The following is a 22,569-nucleotide window of genomic DNA, read 5'->3' on the forward strand; positions in this document are numbered from 1 at the left end:
AAGAATGGAGGAGGAGGGGTGCCGGGGTGGCTCTGTTGGTTAAGCAACTGCCTTCGGCTCAGGTCCTGGGATCGAGTCCCACATCGGGCTCCCTGCTTAGTGGGGAAGTCTGCTTTTTCCGTTGTCTCCCTCTGCCTCTCCCCGTGCTTGTGCTCTTCTTCTGTCTAATAAATAAATACAGTCTTTACCAAAAAAAAAAAAAAAAAAAAAAAAAAAGGAGGAGTAGGAAGAGGCAAGCTTTACTCCTAGCTCCTCTAAAGAAGTCAGTCACTTTGGACCTCTCTCTAATATTCTCTGGACCTCAGTCTCCTGGCCTGTAAAATAGTAAGGGGGAGCAAGGTATAGGGGTGTGTGCCAAGTTGAATGCATGATCTCTTGAATCCCCATGTAGCTGTAACTTGATGTGATCTTGCAGCTCGATCAGGTAGGTCTCCTGGGTTTAACATGGGGTCCTGGCTGCCTTTATTGGAGCCAGTTCTACCACTGTTACGAGAAATACGCTGGGGAGAAAACTGACTTAATGCTTATAGTATCAAATTTTACTATTTTTTTTTTTAAAGCAATCTTTGTTTCTTTGAGCACTTTCCAGTTGCAATACAAAAGGCTTAAGACTGGCTCCTGAAAGTCTTTGCTGAATGCTTTCTAGACGAGGGATTTGAAAGTTCATTAGAAAACCATCTGAGTACTAGGGTATCTGTGTTAAAAACTCAGACTTCTAACTAAAAGGGGTTTAATTTCACAACCTCCTAGATTCAGTTGCATCGTGAGACCCTTATTTTGATATATGCACCTGGAATTGCAGTTGTATGTAAGTCACTGTACTGTAGGATAACCTGCCATGTTGTGCAATGATCTGGGAGGAAAGAGATGGAAATGGGGAGGGAGTGGTGTAGTGTTCCACTGTCTCTACAAAGCAGCTAGTCTCAGGTTTCTAATAAAAGTTTCCAATGATGCACATAGGAAAGACCTCAGAGCCTTTCCATGAAGAGACAGGGTCTGAATGAATGACCAGGTTATTCCTTTCATGTGTTTACCTGTGCCTACCTTGGGGTAGTCTCTGGTTTCTGCTCAGCCTTTAAAGAATGTCTAGAATGTCAGGAAAATAATTGGATAGAACCTTCACAAACTCCAGCACCAAAATCCAAACTTCGTCTTCAGTCTTTAAGATCCCCCAGTCTCCTTGGGAGTTTGCTCATTTGTAAGGTGATTTGAAACTGGCTGGAAGTTCCTGAGGGGAGTAGGCAGGTAAGAAGGTCAGCCATTCTGGTCTAGCCATTACAGAACCCACTGTTGTGGAAACCTAATCCCTTGTGAAGGATCAGTGAAAAGTGAACCATCTAGCATGGAGTTCTGGTCTATTCTAGCTGCTTTCCATCTGGCCCTTACCAGAATCTGGACTGTGGACTACCACCATCTATTCCAGGTAACAGGCCAGGAGTTCTTTAAAAAATAACATATACTTGATCAGAACGCATACATAATTTACAGAGTTCAGTGCATAGTATAAACCTGGGGCCTCTTGTTCAAATATTAAGAATTGCAAGATGGCGGCAGTAGACAGTGAATGCAGGACCCTGTGTATCTTCACAGGTTGCACACCCATGGGGTCATCTCTATACTTGACTGGAACCTAAAAATTGTGTGGAAAAAATTCTGGCTTACCCAGTGCCCAAGGATTTCCCCCTTACCTGTTCACATACTATGGAGAATATCCATGTGGAGAGTATGGAGACTGCCTTGCCTTCAGCTCACCTCTATTGTCAGGTGACTGCCTTCCAGTCATACTGGGGTCTGGGGCTCAGCCTCCTTTGCCCTCCACGCCCACCTCCACCACAGTTGCCAGTCTGTCGAGTGTTGGCTGGACTTGAGTAGCTGTTTTCCTCCTTTTCAAATGTGAAGCGACATCAAAGGTACAAAACTAATCACCACTGGCACAACATAAGGGCTGGAATATTTATGCTTTCAGTTCATTTAAAATTTTTCTTTTTTTCTTTCTTTTCTTCATAATCACAGTCTCACTTTCAGTGTCATGGTGCGAACTGAGAAATTCCCACCCCCTTGCTTTTTCATTGCTGATGATAACAGGAATATAAATTGCAAGATGTGCAATTATACCTAAAAATGCTAGATGCCTCTTAATGCAAAAAAGGAAAAAAAAAAGAGGCTGTTTCTCATAAAAATAGCTTGTATGCTATGCTTTTTTGTTGGACCTACCACAGTATATGTACTTCCAGATGTCATTTTAAAATGCTAAAAACAGCTGCAAAAATTACATCCTTTCGTGGTTTTCCTTTTAATTGTAACATTTAGGAAATTAGCATTTGGGGCCAAGGTAATTCCAGTAAAATAAGAAAGTGAATTACATTTATTTAAAATGAAGCCACATTAAGATACAATTAGAGTTGATATTCTTTCCTTGATATTAACACATTCACATTTATATTTTATAGTCTATTGAGGTTTGTTATTTGAAATAATTATCATTGATTAAGGAAAGAGGTGCATTTTTTAAAGTATGATTAGTAAATATGTAATATTTAATGGAAGTCATACAGTACCAGCAACAGCCAATATCACCTCATATTTTAAAATATAGTTCTTGACTTCGTGATTATGACTCTTCAGAATGGTTGGGACTTGGTTTAAAGTTAAGACTGAGCATCTTTTATTTTTTTTGGAACTGGGAGTCATTAGTTACCACAGACATAATCCTTTTGGTAGAAACCAAGCATAATTTTTCCTTTTTTAGTAACAGGCCACAGAAATGCATCCATACTTCATTAAGAGTTAAAGTGGGAATGTCTCTCTGATTTCTTGACTCAGAACCTTCCATGTCATTAGATGCCACTCTTCAGGAGGGGTCAGAGCTGTGGCCTCTTACATCTGAGGTTGACAACCACCACTGGGCCGAGTACTTTTCCTTTCCTCATCACACCCAGATGTTCTAAAATGAAAACTTATACTGAGGAAGAGCCAGGGGTCTCATCAGCCCAGAGACTCAGCTGCCCTCAGACCACCTTTCCTGTGCCCCCCAGAGCACTCTGATCTGTTCACTTATGGCACCTGGCTCTCCCACTCTTTGCTCCTCCTTACTGTTGTCATCTACTTACCTTCTAAGCGTCACCATCTTTTTCAGTCCTGCTGTTATTTTGGGTGATTCCATGTGGATACTCATGGTTACATAAGTGAATTCATGTCTTTAGCCTGGAAACTTCTTAGATTTTTCACTTTCACCTGTAAGCCTTGCCTTGCCCCCACTTTTCTCTCCAGCCAAGTTTTCATTCTCAACACTTGAGCCATCCTCTTCCCAAATGCTCAGATAGTCCTTTGGTTTTTTTCACTTGTCAGAGACCCACCTGGGTCCAGTAAACTGTCTCCTTGCCCTGAACCTGTATCCAGTATCTCAGCTCAGTGCCATAAGAGAAAGCCACATCCACACAGAGGTCGGTGCCTCTGTAAGTTGACAATCTCTAAGCTTGAATGATGCCCACCCACCCCCTATTGCTTGTTTTTCTTATCAGTTCTCTTGCCTGCTGGCTTCTTTGTCTATTACCAATAATCTCCATGTTCTTTATGCCTCTAACCACACCACCTTCCTCCTTATTCTTAGCAGAGAACCTTGCTTCTTCTGACCTCACAGAGAATACAGAAGTCCTAAGAGAACAACACTGTCAAAGCCCACGTCTGCTTTGCTTTCATATTTGCCTCCGTCCTTCCTATCCCAATGGCCGAATTGCTCTTTGTCTTCCGCTACCTGTACTATGGATGCTCTAGGATTCATAGCTAGTATTTATTAACTGCTAAGTGCTCATTATATACTTTCATAGGATCCTCCACTCAACAGGGACCAGGGTTGTTATTGAGGCTGGTTCCAGATGGGGAAATTGAGGTTTAGAGAGGTTGAGAAATTGTCCCTTGTTCATATATGGGAACTCTGTCCCCAGTTTTTTATACCCTCTCCTGGCTTGTTTATACTGGGGTTTAAATATTGCACAAGTGTCTTCCAGCTATTAAAATGAGCACTCATTCTCCTAAAACTACCACAGCCCCCTTTCATAACTAAAATTACTGAGAAAGCTCTCTACTGTATCTACAGTCAGCCTCTAGTTTCCTCCCATTCAGTCCTCAGTCCACTGTGGTCTGGCCCCAATCCAACAAAGCTCACTCCAGATTTACCAGTGACCTCCATGTTGCTGAGTTCTCTTTGGGCCCTATCTTACTTGACTTTCCTGAAGCATTTCATACTACTCTTTCCCCTTCCCTTTGCTTTCCTGTGCCTACCCTTTCCTGACCTTCTCTCTGTGTCTTTAACTGCTCCCTAGCCTTGTTCTCTGCTGGTCACTGTAGTGTCTTTGGTCTTCCAGACTTTACACTAAGCTCCTTTATTCTCATTCCATACGTACATCCTGGGTAACCTCATCCACTCTTGTGGTTTCAGTTCCAATCTAGATGCTGGTGAATCCCAAGTCCGTGTCTCCATCCTTGGTAAGGGCCTGAGAGCTAGACCTTCGTCTGTATCTCCCTTCCCATTGTACATCTCAATTTGGATGACCCTCTGGAATCATTAGATTCAACAGTTATAAAATTGAGCTTACCTTCTTGAAGGCAGGATGGAGAAGAGATTAAAATTGTGGGCTCTAGAGTCAAGGTTGATTCTGCCATTTACTAGCAATATGGCCATTTCTGACATTTAAAATGGGATAACGATGACAGTTACCTCAAGGGCCATTATGAGTTAAATGCAAAGTCCTCAGAACCAGGGTATAGAATGAATCTTCAGTGGATGTTAGCTACTACTCTTATCTTTGCTACTGGGAGTACTAGCACTGGTGCAGCTACCATTGCTACTTCTGCCTCCCCCACTGGCTCTGTCCCCGGTGCTCCTCCTCATCCCAGTGGATCCTAACAATAAGAGGCAACACTTGAGCACTTAATATGCGCAGGTGCTCTACATACTCTGCATGTATTACCTCATTTGATCTTGGCTACAACCCTTTGAGGTAGGGCTTATTATTTTCTTTGATTTCTGTGAAAATTAAGTGTCCAGGGTTAAGTAACTCATGCGTGGTCTCACAATCACTAGAATTTGTGTTCAGACCTGCAGACCTTTTAACTCATCCTCTTGGTAGTTAGGTTCTGCCCTCCCACCTCCTGTGTGGCCTGGCCAGAAACCTGAGGGGGCATCTTTGACTCTTCCTTTCTCATCACAACCCCCAAGTTCTGTCAGCTTGACCTCCTAAAGATCAGAGATCTCTTTATCCCAGTTACACCAGGTCTTGCCTCCATCAGCTCTCATTTACGTGACTACAGTGGCCTCCTAGTTTCTTGGCTTCCCATATTGCTCCTCTCCTATCTGTTCTCTGTAGAACACCAGGTCTGTGTGTTCTTCGACAACATGTCCCAAGGTACTTTTCTGCCACCATCTTTAGGATCAAGTTAGGAATCCTTAATATAACTTCCAAGACTCTTCACTATCTGGCTTCTGTTGCCCTATTAAGCTTCGTGTCTTGCCACTTCCCCCATAGCAAGCCAAGATCTGGTTTTATTGAGCTTCTCTTGAGTTTCTCTATTATGTACGAAGAAGAAGGGCACAGCTTAGGTTTACGTTTCCACAGGAAGCTTGCCTTGATTCTAGGTAGTACCAAATTCTGGGATCAGTACCCCACTCTGTATGTTATAACACTGTGTCCTTCAGTCCTAGCTTGCGACTCATTGGGTGTCCACTTGTGTTTATTTGTCACAGACTGAGAGTCCTGTGGGGTCAGGAACCATGTCACCTTTATAGACTGCTGTATCCCTGAAATCACCCTGTGCCTGATGCCATGCTCAATTAAAAAAAAAATAGGTACTCAGCATCCCATGAGAGATGAAGATATTCACACCCACATTTTGTGACCTCCTGAGATCACACAGCTCACTAGCGACAATTGTAGTGGTCAGCAGCCCAGATTTTGATATCAGACTTGGATTCAAGGTCTCCCTCTGCTACTTACTTGCTTTAAGCCTCAGGTTCTATAAAATGGGAATGAGAAACATGTCAGCCTGGCAGGGTTGGGAGAACAGAGTGAAGGTATTGCCCACTAAGAACCCAGCCCAGCACCTGCCCTTTGTAAACAGTCCTCAGTGATAGGATTTCATTGGAACCCAGGTCTCCCAACTCTCAGAGGAGCATTTGGCTTATGACCACATGCCTGTGACATCGTCAGAGCAGTGTGTGTTCGTGGTTCTATGAGCTGTTCTTAGAAAGTAAAAACAGAGACTAAAGACAATTCCATTAAGGAAGTTCTCTGATTTTGAAAGTTTTTTATCTAGTGATGCTTTTTGACTGTGTAAATATTTCTAGAAAGCCTAAACTGCACTGAAGTCTAAAAAATACTATGAAATATTTCCAATATTCTCTTTATTGTTGTGTAAAAGAGAACAGTCATATGCTAACTTTAATGAAACCTTATCCCTACTTAGAGTAATGACATATGTGCTGAGCTTGGGTATTGGCAAATACCTTTCATATATATTTATGTGATTGATTTCTCATGGATGGCAATGCCTATAATCTGCAGATTATTTTCATTTGGTAGGAGAATACGTATAACACTAAATGACAAGTTTCAGTGAAGGATATAATTCTTTTATTGTATATCACAAATCTGAGCATTGCTTAAGAAGTGATGGTATTTTGGAAGTAGGCTGCCCTGGGTTCAGATCCTGGCTTCAGATCCTGGCTTTACCACATCTCACCATTATGACTTTGGACAAGTTCTTTCACATATCTGAGCACTGGGTTCCTCATCTATAAAATGGAGATACTATTTGTTATCGTTAGGATTTGCTGGGAAGACAAAGTAAGCTAACATGGGTAAAGCACTCAGCACAGCACGCAGGTCTGCTTACAAAAGCCACCAGACATCTTATGCTCAATATTAGCCCAAATTAAATGGATAACACATCTAATTAAAACATTCGTTAGCTCCTTGTAAAGGTAACTTTTGCCAATCTGCATTTGCACATTATACAAGGAAAGTTTGTGATGAATTTTTCCGTAGTTCAGCTTTTTAGCTGTATCTGCCATTTACCATAACGGGAACATGTGTAAGTTTAAGAATTACTGTTCATGCTGTTTAAGAAGAGTGAAATCTTGTAGTCAGTAAGTCTAGTATTTGAGAAGAAATCAACTTTTGTTATCAATATTTTAGCAAGTTGTTTTAAAACTCCCAGTGACTAGCCCCCTTTATTTTGCTCGCTCTCTGGTAAACCCGTTTACAAACTATGTAGTCCCCAGTTACTTGTATCCTAGAACTGCTGGTCATAGGAGGCTCTTGATGAACCTGCCTATGGTAGAACCATGTACAAAGTGGTAAAACTATGGATTTGACTACTGTCACAATTATTATTGGTACTCATTATTAGTGCTATCATTATGATGGGAAGTGTGCAAACATAACACAGCTAACTCTTTGGAGTCTTTGCTTTGAGAAATTATTGGGAAATGTGGTATTTATAAAAAGATGTTTCAATGTGTGCATGGCTATTGGCTTTTAAGTACTTTACTGCTTTTCTCCTGATGTTTTCCCCCAGTTAATTCTTTTCTTAATTGATGTCTGTGCTCTCTCTCTCTCTACCTCCCTGGCAGTCTTTTCCCTATAAAAGGACCCATCTGTCTAAGGTAGAGATTCTCCATTTTTATATACACTCATCAGTGACTAAGCTGCATAGAGTAGACATGCTTATCATTTAGAAGTTTCCTTTAACTCTGCTTTTTCAGGACAGTGGTGCTTTGTTTGTTTTCCTTCAAGTAAAATATGTTCTTTTCTGCCTGAATGCAAGCACCCAAACGTATGTCTAATTTCTAATCATAGTCATAGGTAGAGCAAAGAAAACATTTTAAACTTGCTAATCCATCGTAATTAAAAATAATGCTTAAAAAATGGATGCTCCTTGTAATATGCAACTATATACAGAGATAAGAGAGAAAGAGAAAAGCTCTTTCAGAAAAGTGACTCATTTTCATTTGATTTTTTTATTAGACTTGAATTTGAGCGGCAACAGCGTGAAGAACTTGAAAAATTAGAAAGTAAAAGGTAAGCCACGTGGGGTACCGGTTTTAACACTAGTGTAGTCTTTGGAGTCTTGCATTAATCTTTCATACAGAGTTCATCAGGGTCTCTTTCAGCACCTCCCTATGGTTCTGTGTCAGGTATTTACGTGTCTAGTGACTGCAGGTCATTCCTCTAGCTGGTTTGTTTTACCGCACGTTTGAACTTTTCAAATAGTACATCTTCAAATACTCGTGAGAAAGGGGGAATAGAGTCAGTAGGCAAATTTCATGCACTTGTTAAATTTAATACGCCAAGTATATGCTTGTTTATATTTAATTCAAAAGGATATCCTCCTTAGTAATATTGCCTGAGGTTTTAAAATAACCCAAAGAATGACAGTTCCCCTTCCTTATGCCTCTTCCCCTCTTAAACTTCTTTGCTTATGTTGTTTGGCCATTTGTATTTCCCTTCTATAATTTGTTTTTTTATATTTTTTGCTTACTTTTCTCCTGGGTGTGTGTGTGTGTGTGTGTGTGTGTGTGTGTGTGTGTGTGTGTGTGTGTGTGTGTGTGTGTGTGTGTGTGTGTTTAGCTGATTTGGAGAGGTTTTTGTTTTGTTTTGTTTTTTTATATGTTCTGAATGTAACTGTCTGATAAAGCTAAGCATTTTCTCCCCCCTCCTCCCCAACCTATTTAACAAGCCAAGAAATGGAGAAAGGACAGATACTGGAGTAGAAACTAAGGCCACAGAAAATCTATAGATTGGATATTTATTTTCTGGACTCTGGAGTTTAGATGTTACAAACAAATTAGTTTAGTTTCCAGCATCATATAAAATAGATCCTAGGTGGGACAGGAGATAGAGGCCACATAGTGATATTTTGCACACCCTGTGTTTTTGCTTTGGAGGCCATCCCAACCTCAAAACACAGATTTAGCCCCCAGTGGGGATCATTTGTTCTCCAGGACCAAACATGACATGTCACCTCTGCAATCATCTATCTCAGTATTCTCATGGAGACACCTGTTATTTTCAGCATTACATGTTAATAAACTAATATTTTGGGCCATTTGGTGATTACCATTTGCCCTAAACTAGTGATTAAATGCTAAATAGCATGTGGTTATTTGAACTGGAACAATGAACTGTCGATTATCTTGACTTTGATATTTGACCCCAATGAATTGAAGACAGCATAAGCATTTTTATTTAATGTCATTTTGTAACTGAATTTCTATTGAATTTTAGCCATTGGGCAGAATAAAATTATTCACATTTAAATTTAAATTGGGCATGGTTCTTTCTCTTTGAGCTCAGGGGGCTTTTAAAATTATATCATGCATAACACATTATGCTTATAGTCTCTACAAAGAAATGATATCAGAGGCTACTTCAGGAGATTAGGCAAATGATACGTTGGACAGTTACAGAGTAAAAAAGTTAAGCATGATGCTGCTGGAAATGAAAAGAAAAGCAGTTCCCCCCACTTTTTATTTTCGCAAAGGGTTTGACTTTGTGTTGTCTGTCGATTTTCAGAACATTTCAATTAAGAGAAAAGTTAGAACAACATTTGTGCTTAGCCATCAAATGATAATCAGCCAACATTTGGCATTTCAGGAAACTCATAGAAGAAATGGAAGAAAAGCAAAAGTCAGATAAGGCCGAACTGGAACGGATGCAGCAGGAGGTGGAGACTCAGCGCAAGGAGACGGAGATTGTCCAGCTCCAGATCCGCAAGCAGGAGGAGAGCCTCAAGCGCCGCAGCTTCCACATTGAGAGCAAGCTGAAGGATTTGCTCGCCGAGAAGGAAAAGTTTGAAGAGGAAAGGCTGAGGGAGCAGCAGGAAATCGAGCTGCAGAAAAAGAAGCAAGAGGAGGAGAGCTTTCTCCGAGTCAAAGAAGAGCTCCAGCGGCTGCAAGAACTCAACAACAACGAGAAGGCCGAGAAGCTCCAGATATTTCAAGAGCTGGACCGGCTCAAAAGGGAGAAGGATGAGCAGTACGCCAAGCTCGAACTGGAGAAGAAGAGGCTGGAGGAGCAGGAGAAGGAGCAGGTCATGCTTGTGGTGCATCTGGAAGAGCAGCTGCGCGAGAAGCAGGAGATGATCCGGCTTCTCCGGCGAGGCGAAGTGCAGCGGGTGGAGGAGGAGAAGAAGGACCTGGAAGGTATCCGGGAGTCCCTGCTGCGGGTGAAGGAGGCCCGGGCCGAAGGGGATGAGGACGGTGAGGAGTTAGAGAGGGCTCAGCTGCATTTCTTAGAGTTCAAGAGAAGGCAGCTGGTCAAGCTAGCCAACTTGGAGAAAGACCTGGTTCAGCAGAAGGACCTCCTGAAAAGAGAAGTTGAGGAAGAACAGGAGCTCCTGGAGCGTTTAAAATCTGCAAATGAAGAAGACGTTAGATTTTTGGAGAACAATGATGGTAGCGTCACAGATGTCACCCTGGCGGCTCAAAATTTAGAGAAAATAAAGCCGGTGGAATACAGGCTGCAGTATAAAGAACGCCAGCTCCAGTACCTCCTGCAGAATCATTTGCCGACCCTGTTGGAGGAGAAGCAGAGAGCATTTGAAATCCTTGACAGAGGTCCTCTCGGCTTAGATAACACTCTGTATCAAGTGGAAAAAGAAATGGAAGAGAAAGAAGAACAGCTTGCACAGTACCGGGCCAATGCGAGCCAGCTGCAGAAGCTCCAGGCCACCTTTGAATTCACTGCCAACATTGCACGTCAGGAGGAAAAAGTGAGGAAGAAGGAAAAAGAGATTCTCGAGTCCCGGGAGAAGCAGCAGAGGGAGGCCCTGGAGCGGGCCGTGGCCAGGCTGGAGAGGCGGCATTCAGCCCTGCAGAGGCGCTCCACCCTGGGCCTGGAGATCGAGGAGCAGAGGCAGAAGCTGGCCACACTGAACAGCAGCAGCAGTGAGCAGTCGGGGCTCCGGGCCAGCCTGGAAGCTGAGCAGGAAGCCCTGGAGAAGGACAGGGAGAGGTGAGACGGGGAAGGGAGAGCATGGCACACAAATGATCGCATGTTTTCCACCCCTCCTCCCTGTCTTTTACAAAAGTAATTCTTTTTTGCCTGTGTGTTCTCTAATACACCAGCAAATGGTTATGGTCAAGCCAAAGCTGAGAAAGTGCCCCTAAACATTTTCTTTTCTCCTTAGGATCCTCATTTTAGAATCATTGGCCTACAGTTGAAAAAAACACCTGAAGAAAACCAAAGCCCTTGTCCCTTACTCCACTGGCTTATGAATGTGAATGTGTTCGTATTTGATAAATAGGACAGCTTCCAACCTGCCCCCTCCCTTGGGTCTGGCCCCTCCCCTCCTTCCCTGTCCCTCCTTTGGCCCTCTCTCTCCTTTTCTCTTTCCCTTCCCTTCCTCCCTCTTTTTTTCCTTCTCCCTGTCCCCTTCTTTACCCCCTCCCGAGCCCCTCCTCTGGATTTTTCCTATCCTGTCCACTCCCTTCATCCTCACCATGGGCTTACCATCTTCTCTGGGACCACATTGGTTACAATAAAACATCATCCCTTCGTGCGCAGACTGCACCCTGTGCTGATGTCCACACCCAGTGGGAAACTGAAAAACAGCCATTCTCCTACCCCTCCTGATTCACAGTATTTGAGGGAGGCCCCGGGATTCTGCATTAGAGTAAACTACTAAACAAACAAAATTCTCCAGGTGATTCCAAACACAGTGGTATTTTTAAGCATGTGTGGTGATGATTTACTCACATTTCTTTTGGTGTTGTGAAAACTGAAACTAGGAACTAGCACTATTTTCGTGGTAAAGAAAGAGCATTTACCTTCTCCCACCCATTCCCTGTCACCATGCTTCCCACACAGTAGGTTTTCAAAAGGAATAAATACATGAATTCGAGAACACTTTTTCTGGTAGGCCAGCAGACATGATGCCAAGCCTCCCAGAAATCTGTAGGCGCCTGGTGTGCAAACATCACCCAATTTGTTGTCCTAACAGGGTGGGTAGGGGGATGGTTCATATCCTGGCCCAGCCCCATTCTGCTTGGCTGGCCTTGGCAGGCTCTTTGATCTTTGGGCCTCAGAGTCCTCACTCTTACGGAAGGGGGCAGAGGAGACCGGGGCCTGTGCATTTTCTTTAGCTCCAGACCCTTTAGTCCGTTGAGATTGTACCTGAAGCCCAGGTTGGAGGGCCTGGACCGCTGACCGCTCTCCAGCATTCTAACCACCCACAAGCACCCCCTGAGGGGCTGTAACCAAAGCCTAGTTGGCTGGCTTGTAGGAGCCCAGCTTGACATTGGCAGGGGCCTGGGATCCATACCGATGACAAAGCAAGACCTACTGTGAGGCTGGAGCCTCTCTCCATCATCTTGCCGAACAGGTTGGGACAACCACCCTCCTGAAATGATCTGCTTGTACTGTGGGTTCTATTTACCTTTGCTCTCTGGTAATTCCTTCCAGCAAAGCAGCAAGAAATAACAATCAAAAACCATAATGCTATTACTTGGGAGAAATAGGTTGGAGGTTTAAGAAAATGATTGCAGGTATGTTATGTAAATGAAATTGCTGGATAGAGCTCCAGCCCCAGGAAATTTAAAATAGTGGAGGGCACACTCTCAATTTATACCCTGCAGTGTGCAGCAAGAATGCAGCATGAGCTTTTAGCTTGATGTCCCTGGCTTTTGTCAAGCAGCTTCACTCCCTGGCCATTTGTTATTAATACTCTATTACAGCAGATACAGTATTGTGATTTCCATGGAAGTGATTCCCCAATGTCAGTGTTCCTCAAGAAGCCACACAAAGGATGCTTTCAGCTTCATGTGTTTTGATGGAGTAGACTTTGCTAAGACCTAATTCAGGCCAACACATTCTGAGCTCTTTGCTCTGGCTGTGATGCTCCTGCAACTTTCTGTGGGTGTTGGTTTTGCTTGTTATTATCTCTCTGGGTTCTCATTGCTAAGCCAGGGCCTGCCGTGCAGCCCGAGTACACCTCTCGTGAAATCCCACAAGCATAAAATTTTTAATTTGTGTGGAATTTAAATTTTGATTTAAAATTTATTATTTTAAAATATATTATTTTATATTATATTATTATTATATTATAATATTATTAAAATTTTAAATTAATGATCTCATCCAGATCAGACAACAGTGCGCTGAACTTGGCTTTCCTTTTTTGGCTTCCTCATAAACAAGATTCAATCCATTTTCTGTCTTCTTTTTCACCCAGTGGTTATATAGCCACTGGGGACAAGTGTCATGCAGTTAGAAGGTGGCAGGTCTGCTCACCACCCCACTCTGGGCCACTGTGTCCTCTTGTCTGCTGGCTGTAGGACTGTGGCCCAGGTATGCGCTGAGACCATTTCCTGGGATACCCTGCTTCCCTTGCCCCCTGTATAAGTCCCGTTTGGGTTTCAGGGCCCCACACCAAACCCTTTGCTCTGTGGAGTCTTTTCCATTGCTCCAGCACTGTAGGATGTCCTTGAACAACTCCAGTATGTGTCCTTAGTTCTGAACGTTGGCAGTTACTTACATGCAACTCATTTTTCTTACCATCTCTGAGACTTTATATTAATATTGTTACCTGGTTCTTTGCCCACCAACTGGTCCCTAACATCAATTCAATTTTTCATGGTTCCTTCTTCCTCCTTTGAAAATACTTCATACTGTGCAAGTTGATGCTTCGTAAGTACTTGCTCATCAGTAGACAGATGAAGGGCTGAGTTAAGCTGGGCATTGCCTTCTGTGAAACCCATGAGTGCGGACCTAGTGACCTTGTAATCACATTTCTGAGAATTAAGAACTTGGCTCTCATGTTCAGCACAGCTCAAATTGCTGCTGGTAACACCAGAGAGCTGGCAGTACCATAGTGTGCCAGCATCTGAAGCTAGAATCTGAAGTTTGGAACTGAGGGAATTTGGAAGACTAGCTGATTCTCTCATTCGGTGTATGAAGAACTTGAGACCCAGATTTCATTAATTTGCCCAAGTTCACACAGTGCATGAGCTGTAGCCCTTGGCTGGGTCTCGTGTGCCTGGGACCATGTTTACTGGCAAGCTTGGCCCTCTGGTCTCCTGGCTCTGGATTCAAGCATGCTGGGGCCAGCAGGAGAATGACTTTATGCACACTTTACCTTGTATTATATGTATCATTTATCATTGGAAATAAATATTTGGTTCAACAATTTATAGTTTCTTTTAATTTCTCAAGATACTGACCTTGGTTTCCTAGATCTCTCATCTATTTCCCTTTTCCACACCCTCTGCCTTAGCCAAAGTGGATTCCTAGTTTTCGTGATGTAGGCCTTTGTTCGTACTGCTTTCTGCACCTGGAGAACCCTTCAGCCTTATCTCCAAACATCCGAATTCCCACTGGGCTCTGAAGACTCAACTTAGAACTGCCTTGACGCTGTGGATTCTCCTAGATGGGTGGTTTTTAAAAATTCTTTAAAGCTTAGATCTCTTTTGTCAAACTGAAGTATTTAGGGGGATCCCGATATAAAATCAAAGACCAACTGTTCTCATTGAAGCAGTGGCAGGGGGCTCAGAACCCTGCCCATCTACCTCAGAGGATTGGCTTGGAGCACAGTGGGAACATCTTTGCACTTGATAATTAAACTCTTTCCAACTTTGGACCCCTACAGCATTTGTTCGGAATTCTTGTGGCTCCTTATCACCTTATATCTTGTCTGATGTGGCACCTTTTCTATTAGAAGGTAAAGCTCTTTGCAAAGAGTGTCTAGATCCCCCATGTTTCTAGAACAGTGTCCCACCCACTGAAGATGCTCGGGCAATACTGTTAATAAATTAACTAATGTAACTCCCGTCTCTGTAGATTAGAGCATGAAATCCAACAGTTGAAGGAGAAGATCTGTGAGGTTGATGGTGTTCAAAAAGGGCATCGTGGGACCTTGGAGGGAAAAGCTGCTGCTTCCAGCTTGCCACCCAGTGCTGAAAAGTCTCACCTGGTCCCTCTGATGGATGCCAGGTACTGGACATGAAACTGTGCCAAACCTACATTTGTGACATGAGTTAATGGCTTATTGTACCTCATATTGTCCAGTTTGCATATGGAGGGATCTATCAAAGGTGACAACTGATAGGTGTCCTTGAATTGTGTATGCTTTGTTTCCATCAATTGATGCCTGGTGGGGAGAGGTATCATTTGAAGGAAACCAAAGACCTGGGGAATGGCCAACCAGATCCAAGGAATGCTGGTGCAATGTTGTGTGAGCAGGTAGAATTAGAAGGTGCAGGGAAACCACCTCATCCAGAAAGGAGTGAACCAAGTCCAGGCTAAGAGGAACAAAGAAGTAGAGCTAATTGAACCATACCAAGAAGAAGGACCTTGTGTTGACAGTTAATTTATGGAAATATTAATTACAAATAGATGAAGTCTGTAACAGAAATTGTACCAGTATATTCAGAATGATCATGACTAGCATATACATCTGATGCTACTATAGTAAAATGATTTTCAACTTGAGTGGCATTGTACATTGCTCTGTGGCTTAGAGCTTTCAGATAAATTGACTTAATCATTCATTGCCTATAAGAAAATGGATTATTTTCCTCAACTCCATTGGTGTCATGGGGACATTTCAGATTAGGCAGTCATGAGCCCTGGGCATTAGACAATATGTATTCAGATATCAAAATGTATTCAGAATGCTATGAGCCTCTGTATCCCCTTAAATCTAGGTCTGCATCTTCAGTGGGGCTAGTTTAAAATATAAGTAAAGGTCCAGAGAAGTAATTCATTTGTAAGCGCCGTTGGCTCTGGCTCAGCTGTGTATGATTTTCCTTTCAGTGCTGAAACGTAACTACCACATTTTATTACCCTATCCATTCTTCTGTGCTGTTTTACCTACACTTTTAATCTCTTTACCTAACATTTCAGAAATTCATCCAGGCATGGTCAGTAGTACCAAAATGTTTCCTAGGACTGTGCATGTGTTTAGAGAAATGAAAGCAGATTCTTTTTTAGTGTGCTCAGACATAAATGTGCAAAACAGTTCATTTTAAATAATCCATCTAATCATTGTTTCTAGAACTGGGGGAAGGAGAGCCTAGAACTCAGTGAGCCTTCCATGTGGGCAGCCTGAGCCACTAGAAGGATTTTAGCTGGAACTGAAATTCCCTGGTCTCCCCAGTTCCGCTGGGTGGATGGTTTGTACTTCCTACAGTTTCACCTATGTTCTCGAGGGTACCAGATGTCTAGTTGGCAACTGCCTCAGTAGTCAACCGTTTCTTGCTTCCACGCAAGACAGAGCAGAAACAATTCAAGCCATTGTTCCTTCGAGATAGTGAAGATTCATAAAGATTATATCCACTTTTTTTTTTCTTTCAATCCTCTTAAATGACTTTGTGAAGTGAGAAATAACTGTCACTGTTTTCCATATGAGGGAACTAAGGCTTGCTGAGTGAAGTGCTGAGTTTCAAAGTCAGGGCTGAGGCCATGGAGCCTTCCAAAACCGTGTCTGTGATTCTCCGCCTTGCAGCAGGGGTTCCACCAGGGAGATCCAGGAGAGATTTAGATGGAATCACCTGCTGTCCATTTTATCCTCAAGATTCTGTTATTTGTCCATTACTCTCTTCTTTTGGAAAAGCCCAGATAGTGAACACGTGGCACTAGATTTCTTAGAACGTAGAAGAATGTTCCAGGTTCCAAGTTGTTATGTTTGGTGTTTAGAATGAGAAAGTTCCTCATTTTGAAGGGCATAATGAAGAAAGGATCTCACGTGCCCTGTATGGTTAGAAGTCCTTAAGTACCACCGCGCCCACCTCTCTTGTTTGCAGGATCAGTGCTTACATTGAAGAAGAAGTCCAAAGACGACTTCAGGACTTACATCGCGTGATTGACGAGGATAGCAATGCATCTGCCGATGTGGTGAAGGTGAGCTGAGGGGGCCAAGCCATCGGTCATTCGTTTCCAAGACGACCTTGCCATAAGGTGGTGGCGGTGGCAGTGATGGGCTCCTTTATTATTGTTCGTCAGTGAGAAAATTGAGATGCAAAATGTTCTAGAAAAATTAAATATTGCTTGGGTGGAGCTTAACAGGTAATAAACAGTGCTGATTCAAGAGAAACTTTACTTTAAAATGTTATACTTCTGGGGAAAATGCGTAAGTGAATGTACAGTCTTCTAAAACGTTTTATTTACTTTATTTGATTTATAAAGCTTCTACACATAACATTTTTCTGTTTTCTCCAAAAATACAACCAATTTCCTTAAGTATTTAATTTTGCTTGATAAATTATCCTGAGTAGATACATAATTTTGCTTTTGAGAAGATACATATTTGCGATGTTGATTTTTATCAAAATAAAAACATTTCATTCCTATTCTGCAACCTAAGAAGTTTCCTAAGGAAATTTTGTTTTTAATATTATTCTTAGAATTTTAAGAGTAGGACTAGATGCTTCAGTTCCTTTACAGGCAGATAGATCGATAGAGTCGTGTTTACCTCAGGAATATAAATTCTATAGAAGCGTTGTCATTGTTGAGCAAGTATGCTTCTTTAGAATTTTGTTCCCATAAATATTTCGAATCAAATCAGTTTCTTTTCCCTCTATGAACAAACTATAATTTAATATAGAGGGCTTTTTATTTTCTTATCAGGATAATGAGAAACTCCACAATGGCACCATTCAACGTAAGCTAAAATATGAGGTAGGTAATGATTTTTCAGATTGATAAGGTCGCCTTAAATTATGGCATGCTTGTGTGATTAAATTTTCTTAATGTTTAGTTGCATAATTAGAATTTTGAAGTCCCAGTGAGATTAATGGCTAATAGGGGAGGCAAGCTATTATATGGACTTAAAATTAAACGGAATCCTGCAGATTGAAAACTGCTTGGACTTTATTTGAATGGCATGTGACTGTGGTGGAGGCCCCTGGCCCCGTTTTTCATTTGTAACAGTATCCTTTCCTTTGGTCTGTGTTTAAAAGGCAGAATTATATAATCAGAATCAGATACAGGGTTTGGAAATGAAACCAAGTACCTCTCGATGTTTTAAAAATCCTGCTCATTTTATAGACTGTGAGTTGGCAGTAGTACAAAAGACATACTCTTGGTTGATTCGCTTATTTCTCTGGTGAATTGTCAAACCAAGGTTTATTTGGGCATACGATTTGTAAGGTTTTACTTGTACTTTCCTCCACTGAGGGACTTGTCCTTCTCATACACTCCTAAATTAAAAAAAACAAAAACACCCCCAAAGTACTAGGTGGTAGAAGTCTCACAGATGGCGCCCATACATTCCAGAACAGAGATGAAAGGGTGGGTGTTCCCCAGGAGGCTTAACTGACTTTGGCCACTGCCACACCTCCCTTCAGTCATCCAGTAATGACATTATCTTCCGCTGGACATCTGTCTCCCTAGCAGATAACCTTGGGAAGAGCAGGACGTTGCCCTTCATTTCTTTGTGTCCACTGTGCCTGGCCTGTAGCGGGCGCCCAGTAGGCCTTTCACAGAGCTGGTGTGTAGCTGTGGCACTGGCGGTCTAACCAGGGCAGGTATAATTAAGAATTCCCGTGAAGTGAGCCAAGAGGCAAGAGAAAGATGACCAAGGTGGAAATACTTGTCCATTTCTTTTGGCCTTGTCATCTGCTTATCATTAAGTACGCCCTTATTCCTTTTACATTCTGGATATATGGTCATGGGCTTATTTTCACAACTGAAGCTGACCTTTTGAAAATTGAATCAAAGATCTTAGGATTTATTTTGGAGCAATTAAAATATTACACCAAGAAATGGATACGGGATCAATCCCATGCAACGTTTTTTTTCTATCAAATACTCAGCAATTTGTAAGATAAGTAATATGGAAATTGATGTTCTGTGTGTGAATCAGATCATCTGTTCTTAAATCATGTATCAATCAATATGAATGGCTTAGGCTTTCGATTTAACCTATGCATTAATCTACACAATGAAACCAATGACTACAAGAATCTTCATGTGCAAAAGATTTGCAAAGGTGCTGCCATGTCCCATTTCAACTATTTTTGACATCTTGAACAGAAAAGGTATCTTGCCCCGCTGCTGCCCAGAGACGTCACTGACACCAACAGCAGAGAAGAGGGGAGGGAGGTGGATTTGAACCACCACCAGGGTCATCCCAAGACACAGAGCTTCCCAGACTCTATGGCTCCCTCCTCAGGATCACAAGAGAGAGCCCTCCAGGGAAGTCATCAGCCCTCAGGACACAAGGCGCCGCAGACCAGTGCTTGCAGACATAGTCATCCTGAGCATACAGGCTGTTTTCAACCAAAATGTTTCAATCTACCTGAAATCACTTTTCTTAACGAAAGCAACCCTGGCGACACAAAACGTGTTCAGCACAGGTCAGGAAATCTCAGTGAGCTGATGCCTCATAAAGATGAACATGGCTTGGGAATCGAGTCCCACTGGAGTTTGCTGCAAGATTTGTCCCAAGAAGTGTCTATAAATAATGGAGGCAAGCAGACCAGGCAAAGCAAGTTACTCTGCTCTGTCCTCTCTGAAAGCATTTCTAGTGAGGAGAGGGCCTCCCACAGCATTCCTCAGAGGTCACCAGCCTCAATGTTTTATGGCGAGCAGCAAGTTGAGGGAGAGTTAGCTGCTAAAAAAGTTAGCTCTCCACAGTCCCTGATAAATAGGACAGAAGGAACCAGTGGGTTGCGCTCTTTTTGCCACAGGCTCTCAGACCTTTACAAAGATACCAGCAGTCACCTGCTACAGTCTGGCACAGAGGTGATCCGCCATGGCAGGCATGTGGGAAGCCTGTGTGACCCCCGTGGGCTCACCTTGCACGTGACAACGTCGATCAGAAGACTGCCGTTTCTGAAACTCTTTGCCTTGGATGCACCCCTGAAGTCACACGGGGTGTCGTCGGAGTCTTGTTCTTTCCCTGGACAGGCTCAGGCTGGCCGCAGCCACAGTGAGGAGGCAGGGACCACTAGACCAGCAGAGAGCACAGCGCCTTTCAAAGCACCAGGCCTTCCCACTGCCTCAGAGGCTGCGGGGTCCCCAGGCTCCTCCCCAAGCTCCGTCTGCCGCCCAGGATATGAAGGTGCTAGAAGGAGCTGTGCATTTAAGCAGACCCTTGTGCAGTTCCCAGCCTGGATGCTGAAACCTCAAGAGCACCCTTTAGAAGACTTTCTTGAGCACATGGCTTGTTCCCTGCCAGAACTTCCGGGTGACGTGATCAGAGTCCAGGGTGTTTACTGGCTTGCTGTTGCTAACTGTGCAGAACCTGACCCTCAGCCAGCATGTTTGCTCCTGCTTCATTCCATGCTATATGCTTTGGTTCTGTCAGATAACCCATCAGGCTCAGTGACCGTTTTTCATGCTCTACCTCTCTCTGGACTAGAGGAGATTCAAATTGGCTTCGGTGGGCAGAGCATCAGATTCCTGGGCTCTGCAGAGAGTCTCCTGTTCACCGTATTTAGTTACAACAAAGCCCTCTGTCAGCAGATATGCCGTGACCTCCTGACTGTCCTGTTGCCTGAGTCTGAGGTCCCTGCCTGCACTAACCATCCTTTGTTCCAGCAAGATCTGGTTCAGCTATCTCTTGATTGGAAAGCAGAAATCCCAGATTTAGTTTTGACAAATGGAGTTCGGTTGTCATCCAGATTCCGGAATACCTTGGTTGACATGATTTACTTTCTTCATGGAAATATGCAAGTCAATATCCCCTCTCTGGCAGAGGTTCAGTTATTGCTCTACGCGACTGTCAGAGTCGAGGGTGACCCCGCCCAAGACTAGTGCCTTTCGTTAGTCCTTCTGAACACCCACATTGCCCTTCTGAGGGAAGATCGAGTTTTCTATCCCCACGCCCAGTCTCTAAACACACCTCCTCCAGGAACACAATTTGATGTGACCAGATGCCGTGCTTTGAGCGAATTCAGGTGTATTGTTGTTTCAGAGAAGAAAACATTGTCATCCATCGAACTTCCCTTCTTCGAGACTCTCCAACTCCCATCCAATTCAAGAAGTAGCCCAGCCAGGCACTTCGAAGAAGCCCAGAACGTCCAGTTGTTAGCTGGCATGCTGGGTCTTTGGGGCAGTCAGAACTCAGCACCCGAGGTCTGGAAACTGACCCTCAGCTCTCAGGATGAGGCTCTATGGCTCATCTCACATTTAACAAGGCTCGAGGAAGGAAACTTGTAAACATATTCTGCATGTTTTTTGAGATTTTTAATAAAACAAACAGGATGAGAAGAGTCAAGAACTAAGACTATCTCTGTGTAGCTAATTGATCCGAAATTGGAAAAATGCAGACCTCTAAAATAAAAAATGTAAATATTCTAAATATTTCCGATAAAAGAAAAATAGGGGCTAGCGGAGCACTGATAACATATCTTTATCACCACCCTGCGTCATTTTCTTGAACCTCAGCCTTGTAAATTTGGGCCTGCCTCATTATTTGTGAGGTGATTAAAGCATTTCTGATTGTTTTTGACTTCATGTCGACTTGTAGTATGGTGGCTTGGAATCTGTCTGTGTCTGCTGGATTCCTGCAGGCTCATTTGTGCAGCTTGAAAAAGTGCCCGGTTGGCAGTGACCTTCACTGACATCCTCCGTTTTCGCCGTGATTAGGACAGCTCTGTAGCAGAGCACATTAGTAATGCATCAAGCTTCCTGGAAGGACCCAGGGATTTAAAATACTCTCCCCTCTAATACATGGAATGGAGGCAGCACCACATGCCCTGCGGTGTCTTCTTGCTCAGTTAATTGCCTTTTCCGTCCTCCTCTCAGACTTTTTGACTCTTACTTTCCAACCTATGTGATTTCAGCTCCTTACTTGTTGGTTTAGTTTTGACTACCCTTCCCCCAATGACACAGGCCCCCCACATGCCAGTTCTTTCTCTGAGTTTCTGCTATTTCTGTCCTAGAAAGGCTCTTCATCTTCAAGTCTTTTTCTCATAGCTCCTTCAAGTGATCTTATCAGCTGTAGGGTCACCTCAGAAGGCCTTCAGCACTTTCCCCTGGCTGCCCTCCCTCTCTGCCTCCCGCTAACCCTTCATCACTCATAACCTCTGACCAAGGTGTTCTGCTGGCCTCCCTTCCAAGGTGAGTCACGCCCATAGCGGCCTCAGGTACATCTCTCTTCACAAAGTACCATCTGGTACTTAGCTGCCCTCTTCTTCTGTGAGAGGCTTGAACCTAGGCCCTGTAGAATCTTCCTCTCCTCTGAGTGACCCTTTCTTTTTTTTTCGCCTCTGTTCAGCATTCCTATGGAGGAATCAGGTTGCATGTTTTTTATTTATTAGTTATTTCATCGGATCCTGGGCTGCTCAGCCAGTGTTCTCCTGTTTCTTGGGTGTGTATGTTCTAAACTTCAGAGTCTTAGCAGGAAGGAGGTGTTCTTCACTGCTGTGTCCTCCCTCTGCCACTTCCAGCCAGGATCATGCCAAGCTTATGGTAGGTACTCAGAGAATGTCTCAGGCAGTTGAACAAAGTGATTCCATGAAGCCATTTATTTTAACCCTGGCCTGGAAGGGTCATTCTCTGTTCTAGGCAGACCTTTGGAAGATGTGCAGCATAAATGTCACCACCCCCCTCTTCATTTCTACTCCTA

The 22,569-nt window shown here is 43.2% G+C and overlaps 1 protein-coding gene across 7 annotated transcripts in view; it reads left to right on the forward strand.

Moving 5' to 3' along the window:
- KIF16B (kinesin family member 16B) overlaps positions 1–22,569 on the forward strand; it is a 314,095-nt gene that overhangs the window by 198,634 nt on the left and 92,892 nt on the right. For 6 of the 7 annotated variants that reach the window (XR_003524843.2, XR_003524845.2, XR_003524844.2 and 3 more), the window contains exons 18-22: positions 8,025–8,078; positions 9,654–11,012; positions 14,835–14,987; positions 16,799–16,895; positions 17,622–17,672. Coding sequence is in view for 4 of the 7 variants with exons in the window: in XM_027623368.2 (XP_027479169.2) it covers positions 8,025–8,078; positions 9,654–11,012; positions 14,835–14,987; positions 16,799–16,895; positions 17,622–17,672 (1,714 nt within the window). In the remaining 3 variants the exon portion in view is untranslated. The remainder of the gene's footprint in view (positions 1–8,024; positions 8,079–9,653; positions 11,013–14,834; positions 14,988–16,798; positions 16,896–17,621; positions 17,673–22,569) is intronic. The other variant, XM_027623369.2, reaches the window with a different exon arrangement.

The sequence above is a fragment of the Zalophus californianus genome, chromosome 8 (assembly GCF_009762305.2).
Source record: "Zalophus californianus isolate mZalCal1 chromosome 8, mZalCal1.pri.v2, whole genome shotgun sequence".
Taxonomy (NCBI): Eukaryota; Metazoa; Chordata; class Mammalia; order Carnivora; family Otariidae; genus Zalophus; species Zalophus californianus.